The sequence below is a fragment of the Arvicola amphibius genome, chromosome 13 (genome assembly GCF_903992535.2).
Source record: "Arvicola amphibius chromosome 13, mArvAmp1.2, whole genome shotgun sequence".
Taxonomy (NCBI): domain Eukaryota; kingdom Metazoa; phylum Chordata; class Mammalia; order Rodentia; family Cricetidae; genus Arvicola; species Arvicola amphibius.
Window position 1 is genome coordinate 11,599,105 of NC_052059.1, and position 22,632 is coordinate 11,621,736.

A 22,632-nucleotide genomic window follows, 5' to 3' on the forward strand; every position below is an offset into this window, starting at 1 on the left:
GTGTGTGTGTGTATTTGCTATGTTTTTATGAAATGTATGGGAATTTGTAGCAAGGAAAAATAAGACAATGTATACCCACATATTCAATTTCAGACATGATGGAGTGTCTAGTTAACCAGGAAGCAATTCTCTTATTTATAAAAAGCAGAGTCTTTAGCAACTGTGGTCACATGTGCTGATATATTATTATAAACTTTAACTGACCTAAATCTTGAACAATGTACAAGTTAAAGTTAACTAAACAGCCTTGTCTAAATTAAATATTTAATCAAATACTAAAAGAATATGTACTTGCAGCAAGCTAGCAAGCTGTTCATAGTTTCAGAGTAATTTTCTTTGTATACAAAAACCTGTCAGACACATCTCCTTGATTTTTCCCATTAAAATCCCTTGTTATGCATTTTTTTTTTTTGCAGAGTCAGATCCAAACATAGGACATCATGCAGCTGTGGATTCATCTACTTTACCCAGCTCTCCTTGCCTGTCTATCTTTACAGTCCCAATCACCAATGCCCCCAGTCAGAGGTTCTTGTGACACTCTTTGTAACTGTGAAGAAAAAGATGGCATAATGCTAATAAATTGTGAAGAAAAAGGCATCAATAAATTATCCCAAATAAGTGTGCCACCATCACGACCTTTCCAGTTAAGCTTATTAAATAATGGCTTGACAGTGCTTCACACCAATGCCTTTTCTGGGCTTGCCAAAGCTCTCTCAATACACCTTGGATTTAACAACATTGCTGATATTGAGGCTGGTGCATTCAATGGCCTTGGACTTCTTAAGCAACTTCATATCAATCACAATTCTTTGGAAATTCTTAAAGAGGATACTTTCCAGGGTTTGGAAAACCTGGAATTCTTGCAGGCTGATAATAATTTTATTACAATTATTGAACCAAGTGCCTTCAGCAAGCTCAATAGGCTGAAAGTGTTGATTTTAAATGATAATGCGATTGAGAGTCTTCCTCCAAACATATTTCGATTTGTTCCTTTAACCCATCTAGATCTTCGTGGAAATCAGTTGCAAACATTGCCTTATGTTGGTTTTTTGGAACATATTGGACGGATATTGGATCTCCAGTTGGAGGACAATAAGTGGGTCTGTGATTGTGAATTATTGCAGCTAAAGAACTGGTTAGAAAACATGCCTCCACAGTCCATAATTGGTGATGTTGTGTGTAACAGTCCTCCACCTTTCAAAGGAAGCATACTGAGTCGCCTGAAGAAGGAAGCCATGTGTCCTACTCCACCAGTGTATGAGGAACATGAGGATCCATCAGGATCTTTGCTGGCCATAACATCTTCAAGTGACAGCCGCCTATCATCCAAGAATACATCCATTTTAAAACAACCTACCAAAGCACCAGGCTTGATACCTTACCTGACAAAGCCATCCACTCAACTTCCAGTACCATACTGTCCTATTCCTTGCAACTGCAAAGTCCTCTCTCCATCGGGACTTCTAATCCACTGTCAAGAGCGCAATATTGAAAGCTTGTCAGATCTACAACCTCCTCCACAAAATCCTAGAAAGCTGATTCTTGCGGGCAATATTATTCATACCTTAGTGAAGTCTGATCTGATGGAATACTTCACTTTGGAAATGCTTCACTTGGGAAACAATCGTATTGAAGTTCTTGAAGAAGGATCATTTATGAATCTAACAAGACTACAGAAGCTCTATCTCAATGGTAATCATCTAACCAAACTGAATAAAGGCATGTTCCTTGGTCTTCACAGCCTTGAGTATTTGTATCTTGAATATAATGCAGTAAAGGAAATATTGCCAGGGACCTTTAACCCAATGCCTAAACTGAAAGTTCTTTATTTAAATAACAACCTCCTTCAAGTTTTACCACCACATATTTTTTTAGGTGTTCCTCTAACTAGAGTCAATCTTAAAACAAACCAATTCACTCATTTACCTGTAAGTAATATCTTAGATGACCTTGACTTATTGGTCCAGATTGACCTTGAGGATAACCCCTGGGACTGTTCCTGTGACCTGGTTGGATTGCAGCAATGGTTGCACAAGCTTGGCAAAAACACCATGACAGATGATATCCTCTGCACGTCCCCAGGGCATCTTGACAAAAAAGAACTAAAGGCCCTCAACAGTGAACTTCTGTGCCCTGGTTTAGTGAATAACCCTTCTTTGCCAACTCAGACAAGCTACATCATGGTGAGTTCTCCCACAACAGACACAGATACAGCTGGTACCATTCTAAATTCTCTCACTGATGCTGTCCCTCTGTCAGTTCTAATATTGGGACTTTTGATTGTGTTCCTAACTATTGTCTTCTGTGCTGCGGGGATTGTGGTCCTTGTCCTCCACCGTAGGAGAAGATATAAAAAGAAAAAAGGAGATGAGCAAGTGAGAGAGAACAGTCCTGTACACTTGCATTACAGCATGTATGGTCATAAAACAACTCACCATACAACAGAAAGACCCTCTGCCTCTCTCTATGAGCAGCATATGGTGAGCCCAATGATCCATGTCTACAGAAGTCCGTCCTTTGGTCCTAAGCATTTGAAAGAAGTTGAAGAAAGGAATGATAAAGAAGGAACTGATGCAAAACCTCTTCAGAGGAGCCTCTTAGAACGGGAAAATCATTCACCACTTACAGGTTCAAGTATGAAATACAAAACTACAGACCATTCACCAGATTTTTTATCCTTTCAGGATGCAAGTTCATTGTATAGGAACATTTTGGAGAAAGAAAGGGAACTTCAGCAACTGGGCATCACTGAGTATCTAAGAAAAAACATTGCTCAGCTCCAGTCAGATGTGGAAGTCAACTATCCTGGAGCCCATGAGGAACTGAAATTAATGGAAACATTGATGTACTCACGGCCAAGGAAGGTGTTGGTGGAACAGACTAAAAACGAATATTTTGAGCTCAAAGCTAACTTGCATGCGGAACCCGACTATTTAGAAGTCTTGGAGCAGCAAACATAGATGGATTCTTTATGGGCTTTCGCAGAAATACTGTGATTCTATTTTAAAGTCCAAACCTTGGAAATAAGTGCCTTACGTGGGTGTCATCAGTCAGAACTCAACGCAGCAGGAATCCTGTGGGAGATAAAAAAAAAGAAGGAAGTGAAACTCAGGGATCATTGAGGAAGCCATGGCATTATCTTCAGGCAATTTTGCCTGTTCCAAACAAAAGAAGTCCTTGCATACAACTGATGTAAGGATTATAGTAGTGTTCTATTTCATAGAATTCCTCTAAAACACCTAAAGGGTTGACCATCTAAATAGGTTCAGTTTTCTGGAACACTTTATCCATGGCTGAATAAAATTGGATCTCATCAGTTAAGAGTATAACTGTAGATATAAATATATATAGAATGAATGAGATTTATTCATAACCAATACATGTCAGAAATACACATTGTAAAACACACTAAATTTTCTCACAATAAATACAAAGGGAACTGGAACTCAAATTTACAAATGGCAATAGCAAATACAAAATGTAAATCTGTAATTATGTGGGCCATTAATGATTCATGGTTTTTAACAAAGGATGAATAAATAAATGCCAGTTGCAAGATTTCTGAATGAAAACACAGACGACGAATAGTTCATGTGGGATAAATAAGCAAACGTGTTAGTTTTCTCTACACATGTTGTGAGGATATTCTTGGTGTAAAGCTGCTGTGAACTAAGGTATGTCATTGTGTTAAAAGTTCTATTCTTCTTGGGATATTTTTTTCAAATGCTACTGAGATTATACTGTATATATGATTAGAACATTTAGTGAGTTTTCTTCCTTTCGTAGTGTTAATCAATTTTACAACTGGATGACAATGATAGATATATGGCTTTTGTGGCAAGTAATTCAAATGTATAAAATGAATAGTAAAGGTTATTTTATTTTTGTTGACATACACTGATAGATGACATAGATTAGTAGAAAAGGCACTTCTACAGGTAAGTGTTTTGAGTTGCCTCAGGAAGAGGGACGATGTAGCTTTATTTTACAGGAAGGTATCACTAGATTTCTATGAACTATTTATTCTGTACAGTTTTGTATATTTTTGGTTCACAAAAATAATTATTCTTGGGTGCCTTTTAAGAAAATTAAAATTACTGCTCACTACAATAAAACTAAAATGAAAACTATTTTCAAATGTGTTTCAATCAATTGCTCTTAGCTGTGATCCAATCATGTCATGATTTTAACCTCAATATACTCTCTGCAAATAGAAAAAAAGAATTCTGTTTGAGTGTGCACATAAGAACTTTGTCAAACACATACAAACACACACACAGAAGAGAGAGAGAGAGAGAGAGAGAGAGAGAGAGAGAGAGAGAGAGAGAGAAGCTTTAGGTTATTCCATATGAATGACAATAACCAAACTTAAAATAAGAGGTTACTTAGTTACTATTCCTAATTTTCATATATTAGCTTCCATTGGGACAAAGCATTCCATCAATGTAACTGAATTCAGTCAATGTAACTGAGTTCAGTATTTTAAACATATTTTAATATCAGGCTGTTTGAGAGAGAGAGAGAGAGAGAGAGAGAGAGAGAGAGAGAGAGAGAGAGAGAGAGGAGAGAGAGAGAGAAAGAGAGAGAGAGAGAGAGAGGGAGGGAGGGAGGGAGAGAGAGAGAGAGAGAGCATTTTGGTAAGGAAGTACTTCATTCATGTACTTAACAATATATCTAAGCAATGTCTAAGTGTTCTGCCAGGTGTTTCATCTTCCACTACTCATATTTTTTCCCTACTGTCAATCCTGGAAGGCTTGTGCCCAAAGGTTTGAAGACTAGATCTAAGTCTTATGCATAATCACATTCAATAGATTTAAATTGTAAATTATTTCTTACATGAATAAAATTCATACTTTAAACTTTCATTTTAATCAACTTCTCTTCATTCATTTCCTGAAATAGGATAGATCAATATGCTTTTTGTTAATGTAACAATTTTTAGTTAAATGCATGGAAATAAAGAATACATTATATTTATGGAGAAAATTTACTCAGTATAGCAATCAATAATCTCTGGAAGGGGAGGTTTATACACTACACACTGAAAAAAAGAATGAAGTTTTATTTAGATTAGAAAATATGTTATCATATTTCTCCTACTCAGTTGAGTTTCTGCCAATATTTTTATCCCAATCATATTCATAGATGTATTAGCAAGATCTAAAAAGTTTCCATGCCTTAGGGACCTTTGGAGAGGATCCATGCATGCAAGAATATACATGCATGAAGAAAATCATGCATTTAAGAATGTACTTCTCTTCAGTGGAGTAACATGTTTACATCTCTGTGTATTCCATTGCTGATGTTAATAGTCTTAACTTTTTAACCTACAGTCAAGAGGAGCCAAATTTTTTGTGAAATCATTTAAGTATAGGCCTCAAGTTATAGATATCCCAAATATTACAGACAGTAAAAAAACGGCATATAACTTTAAAGGACATGTCAATCATCTTAGTTTCCAAAGGGTACAATGTTTTAAGTAATGAAAGATTTCTTTCATAAGTGAATATTAATTTATGATTTATTTTCCTACTAATTATTGATTATTGTTACTACCTTCAAAGAGTTTTTATGATCTGTGAGTATTTTTCAAATCTTTGATTACTTTACTTTTATTTAGTATTCTTATTCCTAGTAAATAAATAAAAACTGTGGCATTATTCCTTCAAGAAATTGACTTGGTCTCTGGAGCTAATAGAGTGACCCAGAAGTACAATTCTTATTTCAGTACTTTCATTTTTACCATATAAATTGATTACCTAAAAGCATTTAATTATATAAGGTTAACTTCTTGTTTCAATCAAATTATTATATTTTTGTTTTTTATCTCCATATATCTTGAGTTATGCACAGAAATTGAATTTCTGTAATGTACTGACAGTAGTTTAATATTCCAGCATCAATATTTTAATCCTATCTTAATCTGTTACATGCAAGTTAAATATAAGATTTATATGAAAAGTTGCATTAATCAGTAAATAACACATTATTTCTTGTAAATTTAAGACAGTGTCTTTGCATATTACCATTGATCTCCACCATGGGATGGAAATTTTAAAATCTTTAGAAGAAATAATTCTATCAATGATGTTGCCTTTTTGCAATCAACCTCCTGTAATCTGGCAGGGAGAAAGCCTCATTTACTGATGTCATATTAAGTAAACTGAAGCATCATCTAAGCAGCCTTAAACATCCTTGATGCCTCAGCCAACTAATTCCAAAGGCTCAGGATTTGAAGGAGGATTGAAAGTGTGACATATATAAACCCTTTTTCATTAACACAATACTTTAGAATAATGGCTTATAACACTGTATAAAACAGGACTTTGCTATCAACCTATATATTGATATCTATTTATTGAAGTATATATATATATATATATGTGTGTGTGTGTGTGTGTGTGTGTGTGTGTGTGTGTGATCTCTACTTGGTCAAATATATATGTATGTGTAGCATCTTAATTGATTAAATATATACTCAATGAGATGGTATAAAATTGCTATACAATCTGCATTTGGAACTATATATAGTTGGTAGTGGTTGTCTCAATATATTACAATCTAATTGAACTAGTTTCTTTCGACAAAATCAAAATAATTTTGAAATAATCAAAAACACCTTGAAAGAGGAGACTAACAATTAACTGGCATTTAATCATGATCATGCATTATTTTGCATGCATAAAATATCCACAGAATTTTCAACAGAGCTCCTCAAATATTTGAGTGTTTATGAAATGATCATGAGACAACAATCTCTCCATGAAAAGAAAATTGTTTGTGTCCTTACAAATACTATTCAAAATGTGTGAAGGATCCTCTCTCTTTCTCTTGCCCCTTGAATTCTTGTTAAAAATGACAAGATTTTAATGTAAATGGAAAGATCTGTATCTTGCTGGTTCTATCTCAGCCAGAGGCCTTATACCAGGGAGACAAATAAAAAAGTAATCTGATGAGCAAGGAATAAACATATGATTAAAAACACCGAATTCAAAATTCTATTTTTCTTTCTAATTTTTCAAATATTGAAATTTTCTATTGAGTTCATATCTGAAAATATGACTCAAACATATTACAATCTAATGTTTACCTGGAATCATAATAATTATAACTTCAAATTATGTTGTTTAATGATTAATCATTTATGGAAATCACCTTTTTAAGCATTATGGATGGTACTATTTATTGAAGGTGTGTGTTTAAGTTCATTGTATACTTATATGTTTATAACAGGGGAGATTGCAGGTGTGATCCTCTCTTCTAGCTACTTTGAAAGTGTAATCAAATAGACAAATAGTCTCCTGTTGCTAAATGTCTCTCAGCAGATCAGTGAGTGAAGAAAGAAACAATTCAAAACAACAAATTATAGGCACATGCTGCTGTACTTCCGATATAAATTATTTAAAATTGGGCATGTTTAAAATAGAGGACTTTTGTTGCAAATTTTAAAACATGCAAAGCCAGAAGTCTTGATCTCATCACATAATAGTTTTCTCTTCATTTCCTTTAGTTTTTTTGTTTGTTTCTTTCTTTCTTTCTTTGTTTTATGAGATATGTTTTCTCTGTAGCTTTGGATCCTGCCCTAGAACCAGCTCCTGTAGGCCAGGCTGGCCTTGAGTTTGCAGAGATCTGCCTGCCTCTGCCTCCTGAGTGCTGGGATTAAATGTGTGCACGAGCAGTGCACAGCTTCTTTGTTTGTTTTTTTTTCTAACCAAGAGAAACTTTGTTATTGAAAGACTGATAAAAACTTAAATGATTCTCTTATGTAAAAATTTCTGAGAAACTAAATCTCACTTCATTAAGAAAGTATAAACAAAATGATCATGTTCTTGAATTTTGATTGTAATGGACTTCACTGTCTGCAAGGAAATCACCATTAGTGCTTACATACGTTGATTATTTTTATTTTTTTTTTGGTGTTCTGAGGAATGAAAACACACAGAAGTCCTTGTTATCTTATATCAATCATAAGTTTCTATAGCAACATAAAGAAGCCTTGGGAAATCAGAATAGCAGAAATGCTACACTGTTCCATTCACTAAAATTTACTTTTTAGATATGAGTAGTCTTTACCTTTCAGACTTTATTTTTTTTTTTTTTATTTTTTTTTTTTTCGAGACAGGGTTTCTCTGCAGCTTTAGAGCCTGTCCTATGGATTATGGCATAGCAAACAAAAGATGATAAATCACAACACAGTCTGGTGCATCTGGAGCTCTTCAATGATAGCAACTTTTTAATTGTAAAGGAGTAAATAAGTTGCCTTCGACCAATGGCTCTTAAACTTCCTAATGCTGTGATTTTTTAACACAGTTCCTCATGTTCTGGAGATCCCTAACCATAAAAATATTTACATTGTTACTTCATAACTGTAATTTTCTACTGTTATGAGTTGTAATATAAATATCTGATACACAAGATATCTGACATTTGATCCCAAAGCTGTCATGAAACAAGTTGAAAATCACTACCTTAGACAGTCTAGCTAGAAAGAGAAAGAGCTGCAGAGTGAGAGCATGTTTCACTTCTGTCATTGACCCGTTTTCTTTCTTTGCTTCTTAGAGCAGTGGTCCTTGCCAGACAACCTATGGTCTTTATGTGGTATTTATGAGAGTACTTAAGAGGCACTGGGAATCACTGAAATGCAATGCATATATTTTTCTAATGTGTTTAGTATACATTGAGACTTAACATTTTATTAAAAGAAAAAATCAGATATCTAACAAATATTAACCAAATCTTACATAGTTCTACATCATTCAAAATTCTGTATTATCACATTTTAGACAATGTTTTTTTTTTAAAAAAAAAAATAATAGTTTGATTGAAAACCCCACTGCAGCAGACAGGAAACAATTTTGTAGTCTTTTCTGAAAGTTCTGAAATTGTTATAAATCAATATATATTTATTGTTCAAAAATTATTTTTTTGGTTTTATGAAACAGTGTTTTTTTGTAGCTTTGGAACTGATCTTGGAACTTGCTTTTGTAGACCAGACTTCCCTAGAACTTAGAGATCTGCCTGCCTCTGCCTCTTCCTCCAGAGTGCTAGGATTAAATGTGTGTTTCACCACCTCCCGGTTCAAAAACTATTTTTAAGAATGATATTTTAACAGCCAATCACAATGCATGCAAATATTATAATATTGCTTATAGTTAAAATGTAAATGTAAATAAAATGTACATTCAATGTAAATGAGTAATGTACAATTTAAATATTTTAGTGCACATGAGGATTTTAACTCCTTACTTCAATTTATACTCTTTATGCCCTTCCTCTCTCCATGATAATTTGTATAAATTAGAGTAAAGACCATGGTTAATGACTTGTATCGGTGGATAAATCACCTGCTATGCAAGCATGACAATCTGTGTTTAGTTCTCTGAAGCCAACAAAACAACAACAAAAGAGCTGGGAGTAGCATTGTTCTGATACAGCAGATCCACAAAAGCTGCTGGCTAGCCAGCCTAGTCAAATCAATGATCTTCGGGCTTAGCAAAAGACCACTCAAGGAAATAAAGTTGGAGGGAAATTGAAGAAAATCTTTGAATGTGGATTTCAGGCCTCCATATATGCATGCTCACCCGCGCCCCACACTGACCCAGCAAGTACTCTTACACACATAAATAAATATCATTTTGTCAGTAAGTATACCATTTAAATGCTAGAATTGTGCTTTATAGAATGATTGGGTTTTTTGTTTTTTCAATTTCTGTAGATGTTATTTTCAAAAAAGTTTGGGGCATCATAACAAACTGATCAAATAGTATAGCTTTCTGTTGACGGAGGTTTCCGTCCTGCCAGGTTCCCGCAGTCATTAAGTCCCAGAGAAATCAGAGGTCTACATTAATTATAAACTGATTGGCCTAGGATCTCAGGCTTCTTTTTAACTCTTATAACTTATATTAGCCACTAATTCTCATCTGTGTTAACCACGTGGCTTGGTACCTTTTTCAGCAAGGCAGTCACATCTTGTTTGCTCTGTCTGGCTTCCCCTCTTTGTGGTGACTGCAGACTGAAACTTTCCTCTTCCCAGAATTCTCATTGCCCTGCCTCTTTGTCCTGCCTGCTCGCCCTGCCTATACTTTCTGCCTGGCTACTGGCCAATCCCCGTCTCAGCTTTCGGTCATACAAATACAACCTTTCCCACAGTCACACATAAGAAAAGAGACAGGTATTGCGACCAATTAGTGTATTACAATTGTTTTCAGCTGATATTCATGGTTTACATAAGTAATGTGTTGTCTATGACCTGGATTTTGATCAATGTTTTCACAAATATGGTTCTATTCACCATAGTTTCACTTACTTAAAAATCCTATGCATTTGCCTATTGGTCATTAGTAGCCTTTGACCTTTTACTGTCTGACTAGTTTGTCTTTCTATAGCAGTGTAGAGTTGGAACCATACAGTACGAGGCATTTCAGGACTGATTTCTTTAACTTATCAGTATTCAATGATGTTTCTTGTGTGTATCTCATAACTTGATAGCTTCGTTATATTATTGAAAGATATCCTATTATCTGGGTGAACCATGCTTCGTTATTCATTCCATAACTAAAGAAAATCTTGTTGGTTTTAATTATGAATAAAGCCAGTATAAACATCTGTGTACAGATTCCTTTGTAAATATAAACTTTGACTCATTCGGGTACATTAAAACAAACATACTTATTCCATTAAACATTAAGCCTACACTTTGTCCTCTAAGGAACAGATTCCAAATGCTTCTGCTCTATTTTGGATTCCCGCTTGCATGGAATGAGAGTCTATTATTTAAGATTCTCACAAGATTTGGTGGTGTCAGTGTGGTTTGGGTTATTCTAATGGGCCTGTAGAAGAATGTCTCTTAATTTGCCTATCCCCATAACTTACAGAATGAAAAGCCTTTCTCATATCCATTTGATGCACACACACACACACAAGTACACAGGCACAAGTTCAGGCATATATACAGGCATATAAATCCCTTTTCCAAGGCTTGTTTAGTTATTATGCTTGTCTGCTAAATTCAGTGTTCATTTTTATTTTTATTGATTTTAAGGGTTATTTGTAGAATAAAAATAAAAATTTTAACATATATGTATTTTTCAAGTATCTGTTTAATTCCATAGCCCGTATTTTACTTTATTGACATTGCCAATCAGAGAGCAGCTTTATCATAGTTTAGTAATTTATAAACACTTAGTCATTTGTCATTGTTGTTGATCTTTAGAATTCTTCCTTTGATATTGTCAAGGTATTCAAATTTTACATCTGTCTGTATTTTATTTTGGTTAAATTTTTCAACATGTACTCTCTGTGTCCCTATTTCATTTTGTATTTATAGACATAAAAAGTTCTCAGCACTATTTATTGAAAATAGAATAAATAGAATTTTAATCAAATAAAAATTTAAATTATTTAATTTAAAATAAATATCATCTGGATGTATTGAGTGTTACTAATATTATGATGACTAAAGGAGTGTTACATATATGGTAGAAATCTATCAAAGAATAAAGGGTCTTGTCATGGGTCTGAATTATCTAAATACACAAAAGTAGATATAAAGAATGGATATAAATTAATGGCCTAGCAGGATCCTTGTTATTTGTGTGCAATTTGAACCCCATGTTTTATTCACTTGTCTCATTAATTATACAAATGATTAATATTAACCACAGGTCTAACCAAACTCAAATATTCAATAATAGGTATTTTCATTCATTAAGTCTACTCCTTATATAAAATCTGTAATTAATTAAATCTTTACCATTTTACCAATGCAAGGAACAAACCAGAGGAAGGTAGTTCCCCATAATCACATACATAATCTGTCAAGTTCATATTTTCTTGAGTTGGAAATTTTTGCCTGTTATTTTATAAAACTTAATCTCACCTGATTTTGAAAATGATTTTATTACTTGGATGGCACTCATTTAGAAAGCAAATACAGTGCTGACCATATCTGTGACTACAAGGCTATTTTATTATAGTTACAATACTGTTTAAAAATAGGATGAAATGCTTGTTTTAAATTGTGAAAGGAATTTGTATTTTCAAATTTCTTTGGAATCTTGACTCAATAATATTTTAGAGTTTTACATGGAGACACATCTTCAAAACAATGTTCATTGACCCATTTTATGCAGTAGATCATGTATTCCCAACGTGACTTCAAATCCTATTGAAGAAACATTCACAGTACTGCTCTGTATAGTTGATTGGCAGCCAATGACTCACAGGTCATATATAATAAATATACTTGTTATAAGAGCTGCTAGATTGGGCTTCACCTCTATAACCTTCTTCTTCCGCCCGAACGTAAACTTGCCAATGTTTAAAAGTCAATATTTTCCCCTTCATTGTCTGTCTTTCGCAGAGCCAGTTTGCTAAAATACTTACTGACATCACCAGAAGGTAAATTTTAGAGTTCTACAGAAAATTTTTCTCCGTGGTATTAAAAGAAAACAAATATTAATGTGAAGCTTTTATAAAGATCAATTTATATGAATGCATAATTAGGGATGAAGAAGATAGAGATGGGAAAATAAAGTTAATCTTTTGATTTTTGATTATTTTTATGTCTTATATTTCACTCCTCTTTTCATCCATGTTGATGATAAGCCTTTACAGCCACATGTGAGAGGAAACCCAACTTCCCCATGCCTTTGAGTCACTTTTATAGTGTTCTCCTTGAGCAGGTGTGTCTACCACTTAGTGTTATTATAATCCCTAACTCAGATTTAAAAAATAAGTAAATGTAGTGTTATCATACATTATTTATTATTGTTGGTATATGTTGAATATAATTTGTACCCCTGACATCTTGATTTGAATGCTTAGACCTCAGCGTCATGTAAAGAAGTGGTGATGGAAGTTGATGGAGCAAAGTGCCTACTGGAAGATTAAGCCTGTCTTGGGAGCCCTACTGACTTGGTGGACTGAACTTTGGATACCTCAGAAATATTTAAAAAGTGGGTAACTATAAAAGAGCAAGCCTCCAGTTTCCTTTGTTTCTGGCTTTCTCTCCTGGCATCTCTCACTTCACTTGGTACCATATTTCTGCCAGCATGATAGAATGCAACATGAGGTCCTGCGGAAAAGCTTAAACAGTGGGACAATTAAGTCTTAGACTTCAGAACCTCTAAACTTGCAGATAAATAAGCATCATTTCTCTGTACAGTACCCAACTTCAGTACAGTTAGTTTTGAGCTAACAATATAAAATGAATGGATTCAAGGGCTTTATGAGGTTTAGTAATCAAAAAACAACTGGAAAAAGTGGAATTTCAAATATAGAAATATTTTTTCAAATAGATAGACAAATGGACTGAACATGGAGTAAAAAGTCTGGAATAACAGAACTATGGTAGTAACAGGATCAGGAACAGGATGACATAGTCACCCTTTCTTCTACAGTGAGCTCAAGGCCACATAAGAACCTCTCTCTCTCTCTCTCTCTCTCTCTCTCTCTCTCTATATATATATATATATATATATATATATATATATGCGTGTGTGTGTGTGTGTGTGTGTATGTATATGTTTGTGTGTGCGTGTGTCTGTAAATATAATACAAAATACAATATGATGATAAATAGCAAATAATCAGCTACTTATATTTGTATCATAAAATCATTACCAAATTTTAATTGATATAATTCTACAAATTATCATTTGATTTTTGTATGATTAATTAAGAATATCTCATATTCTACAATAGTGCTAGATCTCAGATCACTAAGCTTTATTTTTTCATAAGCATGCTCTTAAACTGTATTAGTCAGAGTTCTCTAGAGTTACAGAGCTTATGGAATGAATATATGTGTTGGAATCTATTGGAATGACTAACTGGCCTCCATCCAACTAATCCAATAGTACTTAACTGTGAATGGAAAATTCGAGAATCCAATAGTTTACTAGTCCCCCAAATCCTGGCTATCTCAGATGGTCTTCTGTACCTGCTGGAAACACAAAGAAGTAGTTCCCAAAACCTGTGAAGGAAATCATGTGCTGGCAAGGTGAGGCAAGTAGACAACTTCCTTCTTCCATGCCCTTATATAGGCTTCTAGCAGCAGGTGTGACCCAGATTAAAGGTATATCTTCCAGCATCAAGATCTGGATTAAAGGCATGTGTCTTCCCACATCAAAATCAGAAGTGTGTCTTACTATTTCAAAAATCTGCATGTGAAGTTACCACCTTCAAACCAACCAGAAAAATCTCTCACAGGTGTGCCCTCCATTTTTAAATTGTAAATCATTTCAGATATAGTCAAGTTGACAGCCAGGAATAGCCATTACAATTCATATGTTGTCAACTTGACACACAATCATATCTCCTTATGTCATGATTAATTTCCAAATGAAAACAATAACCTGGTAACAAGAATACTCCTAAATATAGCTACCTCATATGTAACAAAAGCATTATAGATTTGCCCATCTAACATTACATCTAACACTATGTAACTATCTCCCTTACAGGCATAGGCAATGTCCCATAAGGGACATACTTTGATCATTCTCTTAATTGATGTTAAAACATAGTATATATAAATGAAAAGAAAACACAAATATCTGAACAAATGCATTTTTAACAAAATACCACAGAAGCACTGATTTCAGTTGTAATCCTCATTTCTGCAACTGGTCACATAGCCTTAGATGATATTTATAACTACCTTCATCTATTGCCCATTCTGTATTTCTTCCCACCACTGCAAGCACCTCAGCAGGTTTTGGCTCTTTCATTGGAAAAGTGGCCCATACCTTCATCCCTGATGTATCTGTACCTTTTGTCATTTTGCCTGCATCAGGCTATTAGAGTTTCTCATTGACTGTCATCACTGGACATGGTAACAACAAGAGATGTCTTAAAGGATCTGCTGCACTCTAGACATAATCTTTTTGTACTTCCTCTGTGGATAAGCAATCCAATTTCCATGATAAACTAGATCACTTACTCCTCCTAACTCTGTTATTCTTTCTTAATCTGTTGGTGTAAGGGCATTAGAAGTATGAAGTAAACAGGGTAAAGTCTGAGCTTTAGTTCCATGGGCTGTTTGTTGTGACTCTTGGAAAGAACACTCTCACCTCTGTAATGAAAACTTCTAGGACAACAGAACAGCAAGCAAAAAATTCCCCAGTGAGTCACTAGGGGTGATTAGAACTAGTCACCTTTTCACCCCTTGATTTCTGGATCCATAAATCCTGGTTGTTGAGAAACAGTACCATCTATTGGATGCTGATACAAAGCATAAACTGCCTTCTAGAGAAATTGCCCTAGCCCTCCAGGCTGCTACCATCTAATTGGTATTGTACCTGTGTCTTGTAAAGGCCACTCTAATTGTTATCAGGTCAGCTGTTTCAGTATGGTGGGGAACGTGGTTTGATCAATAGATAATATGATCGTGGATCCATGGTTGCATGTCTCTGACTGAAAAGTGAATTCCTTGGCCAGATGTATGACAGTGCGGAATAATACATCAGTGGATAAGACCTTCAGTAAATCCATTGATGGTGATTTGGGCAGATGCATTACATGTTGGAAGGGCAAATCCATAACCAGAATAAATATTTACCTCAGTAAGGACAAAGAGTCATCCCTTTTATGGAGGAAGTAGTCCAATGTGGTTAACTTGCCACAAGTTTGTTGGCTGCTCACCCTGGGGAATGATGCGATATCTTTGCTCAGGGTTGGTCTCTGTTGTTGGCATATCTGGCACTCAGCAGCTATAGGCAGGTCATCATTGATGAGTTGTTGAATCCATGAATAATCCCCATCCCAGCCACTATGGCAACTTCATTCATGAGCAATGAACAAAAATGCTTGGGGGAGAGACTGACTGTCCACAGAATGGGCAATCTTATCTTTTTGATCAATGAACTCCTCCTCAGTGAAATCATCTTTTGATGAGCATTTACATAGGGCATTAGTATCTTCACCTCCTTTTTCCATTTAGCGATATCTATCCAATTATTCCTTTTCCAATCTCTTTCTTACTGTTTCCAAGTCTCTGACAACCCAGCCAATCCTTTGACAACATCCCAAGAATCAGTGAACATTCACACATCTGCCTATTTCTCCTTCCAAAAAAATGTAATATCATGTGTAGTACCCAAAATTCTGCCCAATGTCACAATTTCTGTTCTCCAGTATGTTTCAGTGTTCTCCTGGAAAGGGTTGCAATGTTTCAGTTGTCCACTTGCTATACAGGGTGATTCCTGCATAATATGTAGTGAATCAATAAACCAGTCCCTTCTTTTCTGTTCCTCAGTCAAGTGATGATAAGAAACACCCCATGAGGCTATATGTTGGGGAAGACTGTTCCTGGCTGCCCGGAACCAAAATATTCACTCAGAAACTATATTATTTACAGTACTGTTTGGCCATTAGAATAAGCATATTGTTAGCTAGCTCTTATATTCTAAGCTAATCCATCTCCATTAATCTGTGCTTCAACATAAGGTTGTGGTCTACCAGCAAAGTTTCAGTGGGATCCAGAGGAAGCGTCTGTCCCTGGCAGTGGCTACATGATTTCTCCTTGACACCCCTTATTTCTCCTAGCACTCAGTTTAGTTGTCCCACTTAGCTCTATTCTGCTAAGCCACTGGTCCAAAAGTTAACCAATAAAAGCACCACATATGCAGAAAGATTTCCCATACCATTTTTTTAGACAAAAGAGGGAAGGTGATGTGGGATTCCTCTCTGTATGCTATGAATATGTTTTATTGCTATTGGTTAATTAAAGAAGCTGCTTTTGGACAATGGCTTAAGAGACTAAAGCTTAAAAAGATATATATAGAGAGAGTAGGCAGAGTCAGTGTTAAGCCATGTAGCTGCCTGCAGGAGACAGATGCACTGGAACCTTGCCAGTAAGCCACAACCACATGGCGATACATATATTAATGTAACACAAGAGTTGCAATCCTAAAGCTCTACTCATCCCTAAGAATGACATTTGAGTGACAGGTAAATACGTATCACTGAGCGCAGAATCTAACACTCCCCTATGATGCACTCAAAAGGAAAACAAAAAAGAAAATTATGCTGTTATGTATTTTAAGTTACTTTAATATTCAATCTTTTTCATCAGTTCAGTTATCATTAAAAAAAAGACTTTACTTTCTGCCACATTGTCTGTATGCATGCATGTTCAGAAAGAAACAAAAATTCGAAAGACACATGACAAATAAAGTCCATAAGAAATACACAAAAGCACAAGATCAGCAATATCACTCTTTAAAAAAGCAATGATTAGTGAATGAGAAGGGTTTCTGTTCCCTATTAATTTATTATTGATTAGTTACATAAGGGTCGATTATCAGACAATTCAGCTTGAATATTTTAAAGAGGTTGCTGCTATGTTTGTTATAAAAACTTAACTGAATTCTAAACTAAATTTTTCTCTCTAGGCATCATATGAATGACATCATCCTATGTTAAAACATGCACTAAACTAAGGAATGGAATGGTTCTGGGGAGTGAAAATTTAATGCCAATGTGAAACAGTCTACAAATGACGATTACACATATACGTGTTCCTACATGAACTTATAAATTCCCAAAATGAAGTTTCAGGATGATATTTATGAAAGGCACAAGCCTTGACATCTAATGCCTTAAGGATTTAAGATGAGGTAATGTCCAAATCCCTATCTTGAGCTGTATCAGGATGGGATTAGGCTTGGTTTTGGAACAAGGTCATAGTTCGTAAAGCAATTTCCTGCTGCCTTGCTAATATCTCACTGCTCTTTCAGTACTTATAATACCCTTTTCTGTTGATTCAACATTAAAGACAGCACACATAGACATTCTTCAACCTCCCCCCAACCCCACTCCACTGGAGGAATAGAAATCTAAAGGGAAGTAATTACAAAAGACCTTGACCTTCTGGCTTCAAAACAACTTCCTGATAATCAGTCTTTCTGTCTTGAAGTTGAGTGAAATGACCATGTGGTGACGTGTTATTGATTGGACAATTAATTTTGAGTTCAAAGGAAGCTAATCATGGCCTGCAGCAATGTTTCTGCACGGGACAGTCAGTTTCGTCAAAGCATTTTTTGTTATCATATCTTTAGTGTGCAAGTGACATCTTTACAATAAGAAAATGTCAAATACAATAAAGAAAGGATATTTTCAGACTCCATTTCTTGTGGAAAGTTTTTGTGCAAAAACACTTTATTTCAGGTCCTTTTTGAAAATCTCAGGAAACAGCAATAATAGTTTCTTTCAGAAACTAAAGGATCCTAGAGGTGCAGTGTACTAGTTTGTAAGGCTAGCTGCAGGTTGTCATCTTCTAGGTGTAAGGGATTAATGGGCAAAGGCTAGCTGTGTGCTATCCACAGAAGTAGCAAGCTCTGCTGGTGCCTACCTTTTCAGCTGCTGTGGTCATAATAAAGGGACTAAGTTCTAAAATCCAGGAGGAAAAGGAAGAAGACAGCAAAGTGTTCTGCTCAAGCTGCAAAAGGGCTGAGTTTAGAAGAACACAAAAATCAAACTTTTTTTCTCTCACTTTCTAGAAGTCAAGAACATGTTAAATACAAATTCAAGAATTATAATGGAAAAAAAGAATTTAATTTATGGCAAGTTTAAATATTATAGATGAGATAACTCATTTTAAAAACATTCTTAAGTGGCCTGTGGTATTAAAGAACACCTCTCCTTTCACTTTTGTTTGATAAAAGCATCATGAGTAGAGTCAACCTATTATCTCAATCTTTATTTTCGTTCATCTCATCAAGTTTAAAACACAGAACTCTTAACTACTCATAAAAGTCCCTTTCGCTTTTGTATTATGACCCCTTAATGTTTAATAGAGCTGTGCTTACACATGAAAGTAATTAGGAAAATGACAACTTTAAACCATTACAAATTTGCTTTTGAACATTTTCAAAATAATTGTCATTATTTAATGTGTGTGTGTATGTGTGTGTGTTATGTGTGTTGTGGGAGGGACATGAATGTGCCATAGCACATGTGAGAAGTCAGAAGACAAATCCAGGATGGATCATCATTTTCCACTTTGAGATAGCTGCTCTTGTTTTGCCATTGTGTGTGACTGGCAAGCTTGTCTTAATTCTTCCAGAAATCCCTTATGTCTATCTCCCATCTAACTGTAGGAATGCTGGGATTGCAGACATACACTATCACTCCAGCTGGATCCTAGCCATATAAACTCAGGTTCTCATGCTTTTATGGCTTGACATTTACACATAAGCTTTAACCCAAACGGAATTTATCATTCTATCAACAATGCTGTGAATATATCTGGGAATAATATATTTAGGGGGAAGCAATACTGTATAAAATATCCAAAGAGGCCGGGCGGTGGTGGCACACGCCTTTAATCCCAGCACTCGGGAGGCAGAGGCAGGCGGATCTCTGAGTTCGAGGCCAGCCTGGTCTACAAGAGCTAGTTCCAGGACAGGCTCTAGAAACTACAGGGAAACCCTGTCTTGAAAAACCAAAAAAAAAAAAAAAATCCAAAGAGAATTAATACTTGCAATAGACAAGTACATGTTTAATTTTTATAAAATTAAAAGTGTTAAATTTTGATTAAAATATTTAATTATTAAAAAATTCATAAAGTAGCCAAAGCAATTCTAGTTTTGTTTTCAAAATATAAAAGTTATCTTATATTTCATTGTGAGAGTCTTAAAGAAATTTTCACTTAAACTGTAAACATTGTTGTGACAAATAAGGCTCAATTGCTTTTTTGTTTCTGCTTAAAATACTGAAATCCAGGCAAAACACTTAATAAGATACACATCACAAGCCTTAATTACAGGCTTCTATCAACAGAAGCAATATGTTCTTCTCTAATACACTGCTATGACCAGGTGACATATGGGTTTTTCCATCTCAGATTCACCATTGAAGCTGATATTGTCAATAATGATTAAGATAATCATTCAAGAACACAGACTTGTCAGGTGGCGGTGGCACACATGTTTAATCCCAGCACTAGGGAGGCAGAGGCAGGCAGATATCTGTGAGTTCGAGGTCAGCCTGGTCTTCAAGAGCATATTCCAGCACATGACCCAAAACTACAGTGAAACCCTGTCTCTAAATAAATAAATAAATAAATAAATAAATAAATAAATAAATAAGAACACAGACTTTGGAAGGTGTCTGATGCTGAAGATCCTCAGAAGTAACCCCATGGTAGCAGGTTATTTATTTAAACATTTTGTTAGCTATTTCTCAAACATAATATGAAACTATTTCTTCTGTTAACTTGTGTCTTTTGTGTGTCTACCAAGGGTGAAATAGATCTCTGAACAGTCATGCTATAAGTCTTTGTTGATGATACAGATGTTGGTTTCTGGCCTTGAGTTTAGCCACAGCATCCAGAAAAGTAAAGTTGATGTCATATAGAACATTTTTATTATTTCATAGGATTAATTACTAGATTTAGGTTCTAAGGTAATCATAAAAATTTCCCAAGGAGAGATGAATCATACATTTTGTTTCAAAACAAAAAATCTTAAGGCAGAGAGAGAGCTCAGCAGTAGTTTTTGTGCAGTACGTGAAGTCATGGGTTCAGTCCCTCAAGTGATCACATCAACATTCATACAAATAGTATTCACGAGTGAAGATAATAACTTTCTGTCATGCAATGTACAATTGCTAAATTTATTAAGAATGAGAATATTTAAATAATATAGATTTTAAATATATTGAGTAAATATTGAGGCTGTTCATACAAGTAAACTTTTATATCAGTGACCTGATAGTGACCTGATGTTTATACCAGAGTGTTTGAGATTTTAACTTTTGGTAAGAATATTGATTGCTGAGCATGATAGCTTAAGCATATACTAAGTATATATTAACTTACATAAATTTTGAAAGTGCTAGATGCATTCATTATAGCCATCTATTGAACTACATTTAGATAAGTTAATAATAACTGAAGGATAAATTTTTAATAGTAATAGCTCTTTTAACTAGACTTTTAAAAGTCATTATTTTTACTGTTACTATTGATTTATTCTTTGTTTTTTTACACTCTTGTAATATTAACTTATTTATTATTTTATCCACACCACTCTTTGTGTGCATCTTCATGATACACTTGTTTTGTTTTGTTTGTTGTTTTTTTTTTTTTTTTTTGGTTTTTCGAGACAGGGTTTCTCTGTGGCTTTGGAGCCTGTCCTGAAACTAGCTCTAAAACTTTTTAACACATGTGGTTCCAAAACTAATAGTTATGAAGAATTACTATCTTTTACTGGGAATTGACTCTAGTGACACACATTTGGTAGCAAAGTGCTCTATTCTTTAATTATTTACTGATTCATTCGTTCATTTATTCATTTTTATATGCCGCGCACCGTGGCCCAGGTGTGCGCTCTGTGCGCTAGACCCCAGTTCGAGAGCTTCGGGAAAGGGGGCTGAAGGTTGAGAATACACACGCAGAGACAGACCGACACGCAGACCTTCAATCACTGGTATCAAAAGCCCCCCTTTAATAGCACCATGGAGGCTTAAATACCCTGCAGTCAATGGCCAACAGGTGAAAATCCCATCCTCTGATCCTCTAAGTTAGGCACAGCTTCTAGTAACTTCAATTAGAAGGTTCTAGCAGGGAAGAGCAACTGAAGGCCAGGACTCATTAGTCCCAACACTTACCTAATTTTTATTTATTTAAAAACTTTTTCTTTGAAATTTGCATACTTCCCACAGGGTTAAGAAGTAACTTAGCTTTCTATCTTCTACTAAGAAGATACTACATTCAATTTGATTTTAGTTTTTGTTTTTGTTTTATGAGACAGGGTTTCTCTGTGGAACAGTCCGGGCTATCATGGGACTCACTCTGTAGACCAGGATCACAAATATCTGCATTTTTACACTAATATAGAATAAGAATAATGTTGAATAAGTTTTCTAACTTACCAAGAATACTAGCTAAATAGAGTCTTACTGTTTATATTTCTTATAACTTCATATTTTAGAAATTAGATTCTAATTCCATTTTTCTCTAAAAAACAGTTTGAACATGTTTATAGAAAAGTCTTATCAACATTATTGTCATTCACTGAACTTCAGGAAATCCTAAGTAGGTGATCATAACTTTGTTGGTATGTGGTCTGTGGTGTTTTTCTATCAATTAAATGTCATTAGACTGTGAGAACTATGTGGATTATATTTCTCATAGACCTGGAGAAATGAATGGTTTGTATTTGTTTTGTTAACTTTCTCTTTGTAATTTTCTTCAAAGTTATTTCTTCAATGCAGAAACACTGAAGAATAACAGTATACGTCTCAAAGTTGAGTCTGTTTTGGTATCTATAAATAACACAGCATATGCTCCTGGGTGAGTCGTGTTTGTTAAATGGTCCAGTTCTTTTTTTTTTTTTTCTTTTGGAGCCAAAGGTTTGTACTAATGTTTTGATGCCACGAGATGTAAAGCATCTGTTCCTTTTTATCGGTGAATAAAAGAATTTACAGCTTTTCATTAATCATCTGGAAGAAAGGCTCTTTATTCTCTTAGGCAGCAGGTCTGTGATTACATGAAGCATATAAAGAAAGGAAGCACATTTCCCAGGGAATGAGTCATAAAGACAAGCAAAAGGATGACAAATAACCATGAAGGAAAGCATGTAACATCACAGCCCAGAGGGCTTGTGAGAGTCGGGCTTTGTAATA

General features: G+C 34.9%; 1 protein-coding gene across 1 annotated transcript; it reads left to right on the forward strand.

Moving 5' to 3' along the window:
- Nucleotides 1–440: 440 nt before the first annotated feature.
- On the forward strand, nucleotides 441–2,960 carry Slitrk6 (SLIT and NTRK like family member 6). The gene has a single exon (XM_038309566.1). It carries the CDS (start codon nucleotides 441–443, stop codon nucleotides 2,958–2,960), a length of 2,520 nt encoding a protein of 839 aa, XP_038165494.1.
- Nucleotides 2,961–22,632: the final 19,672 nt, after the last annotated feature.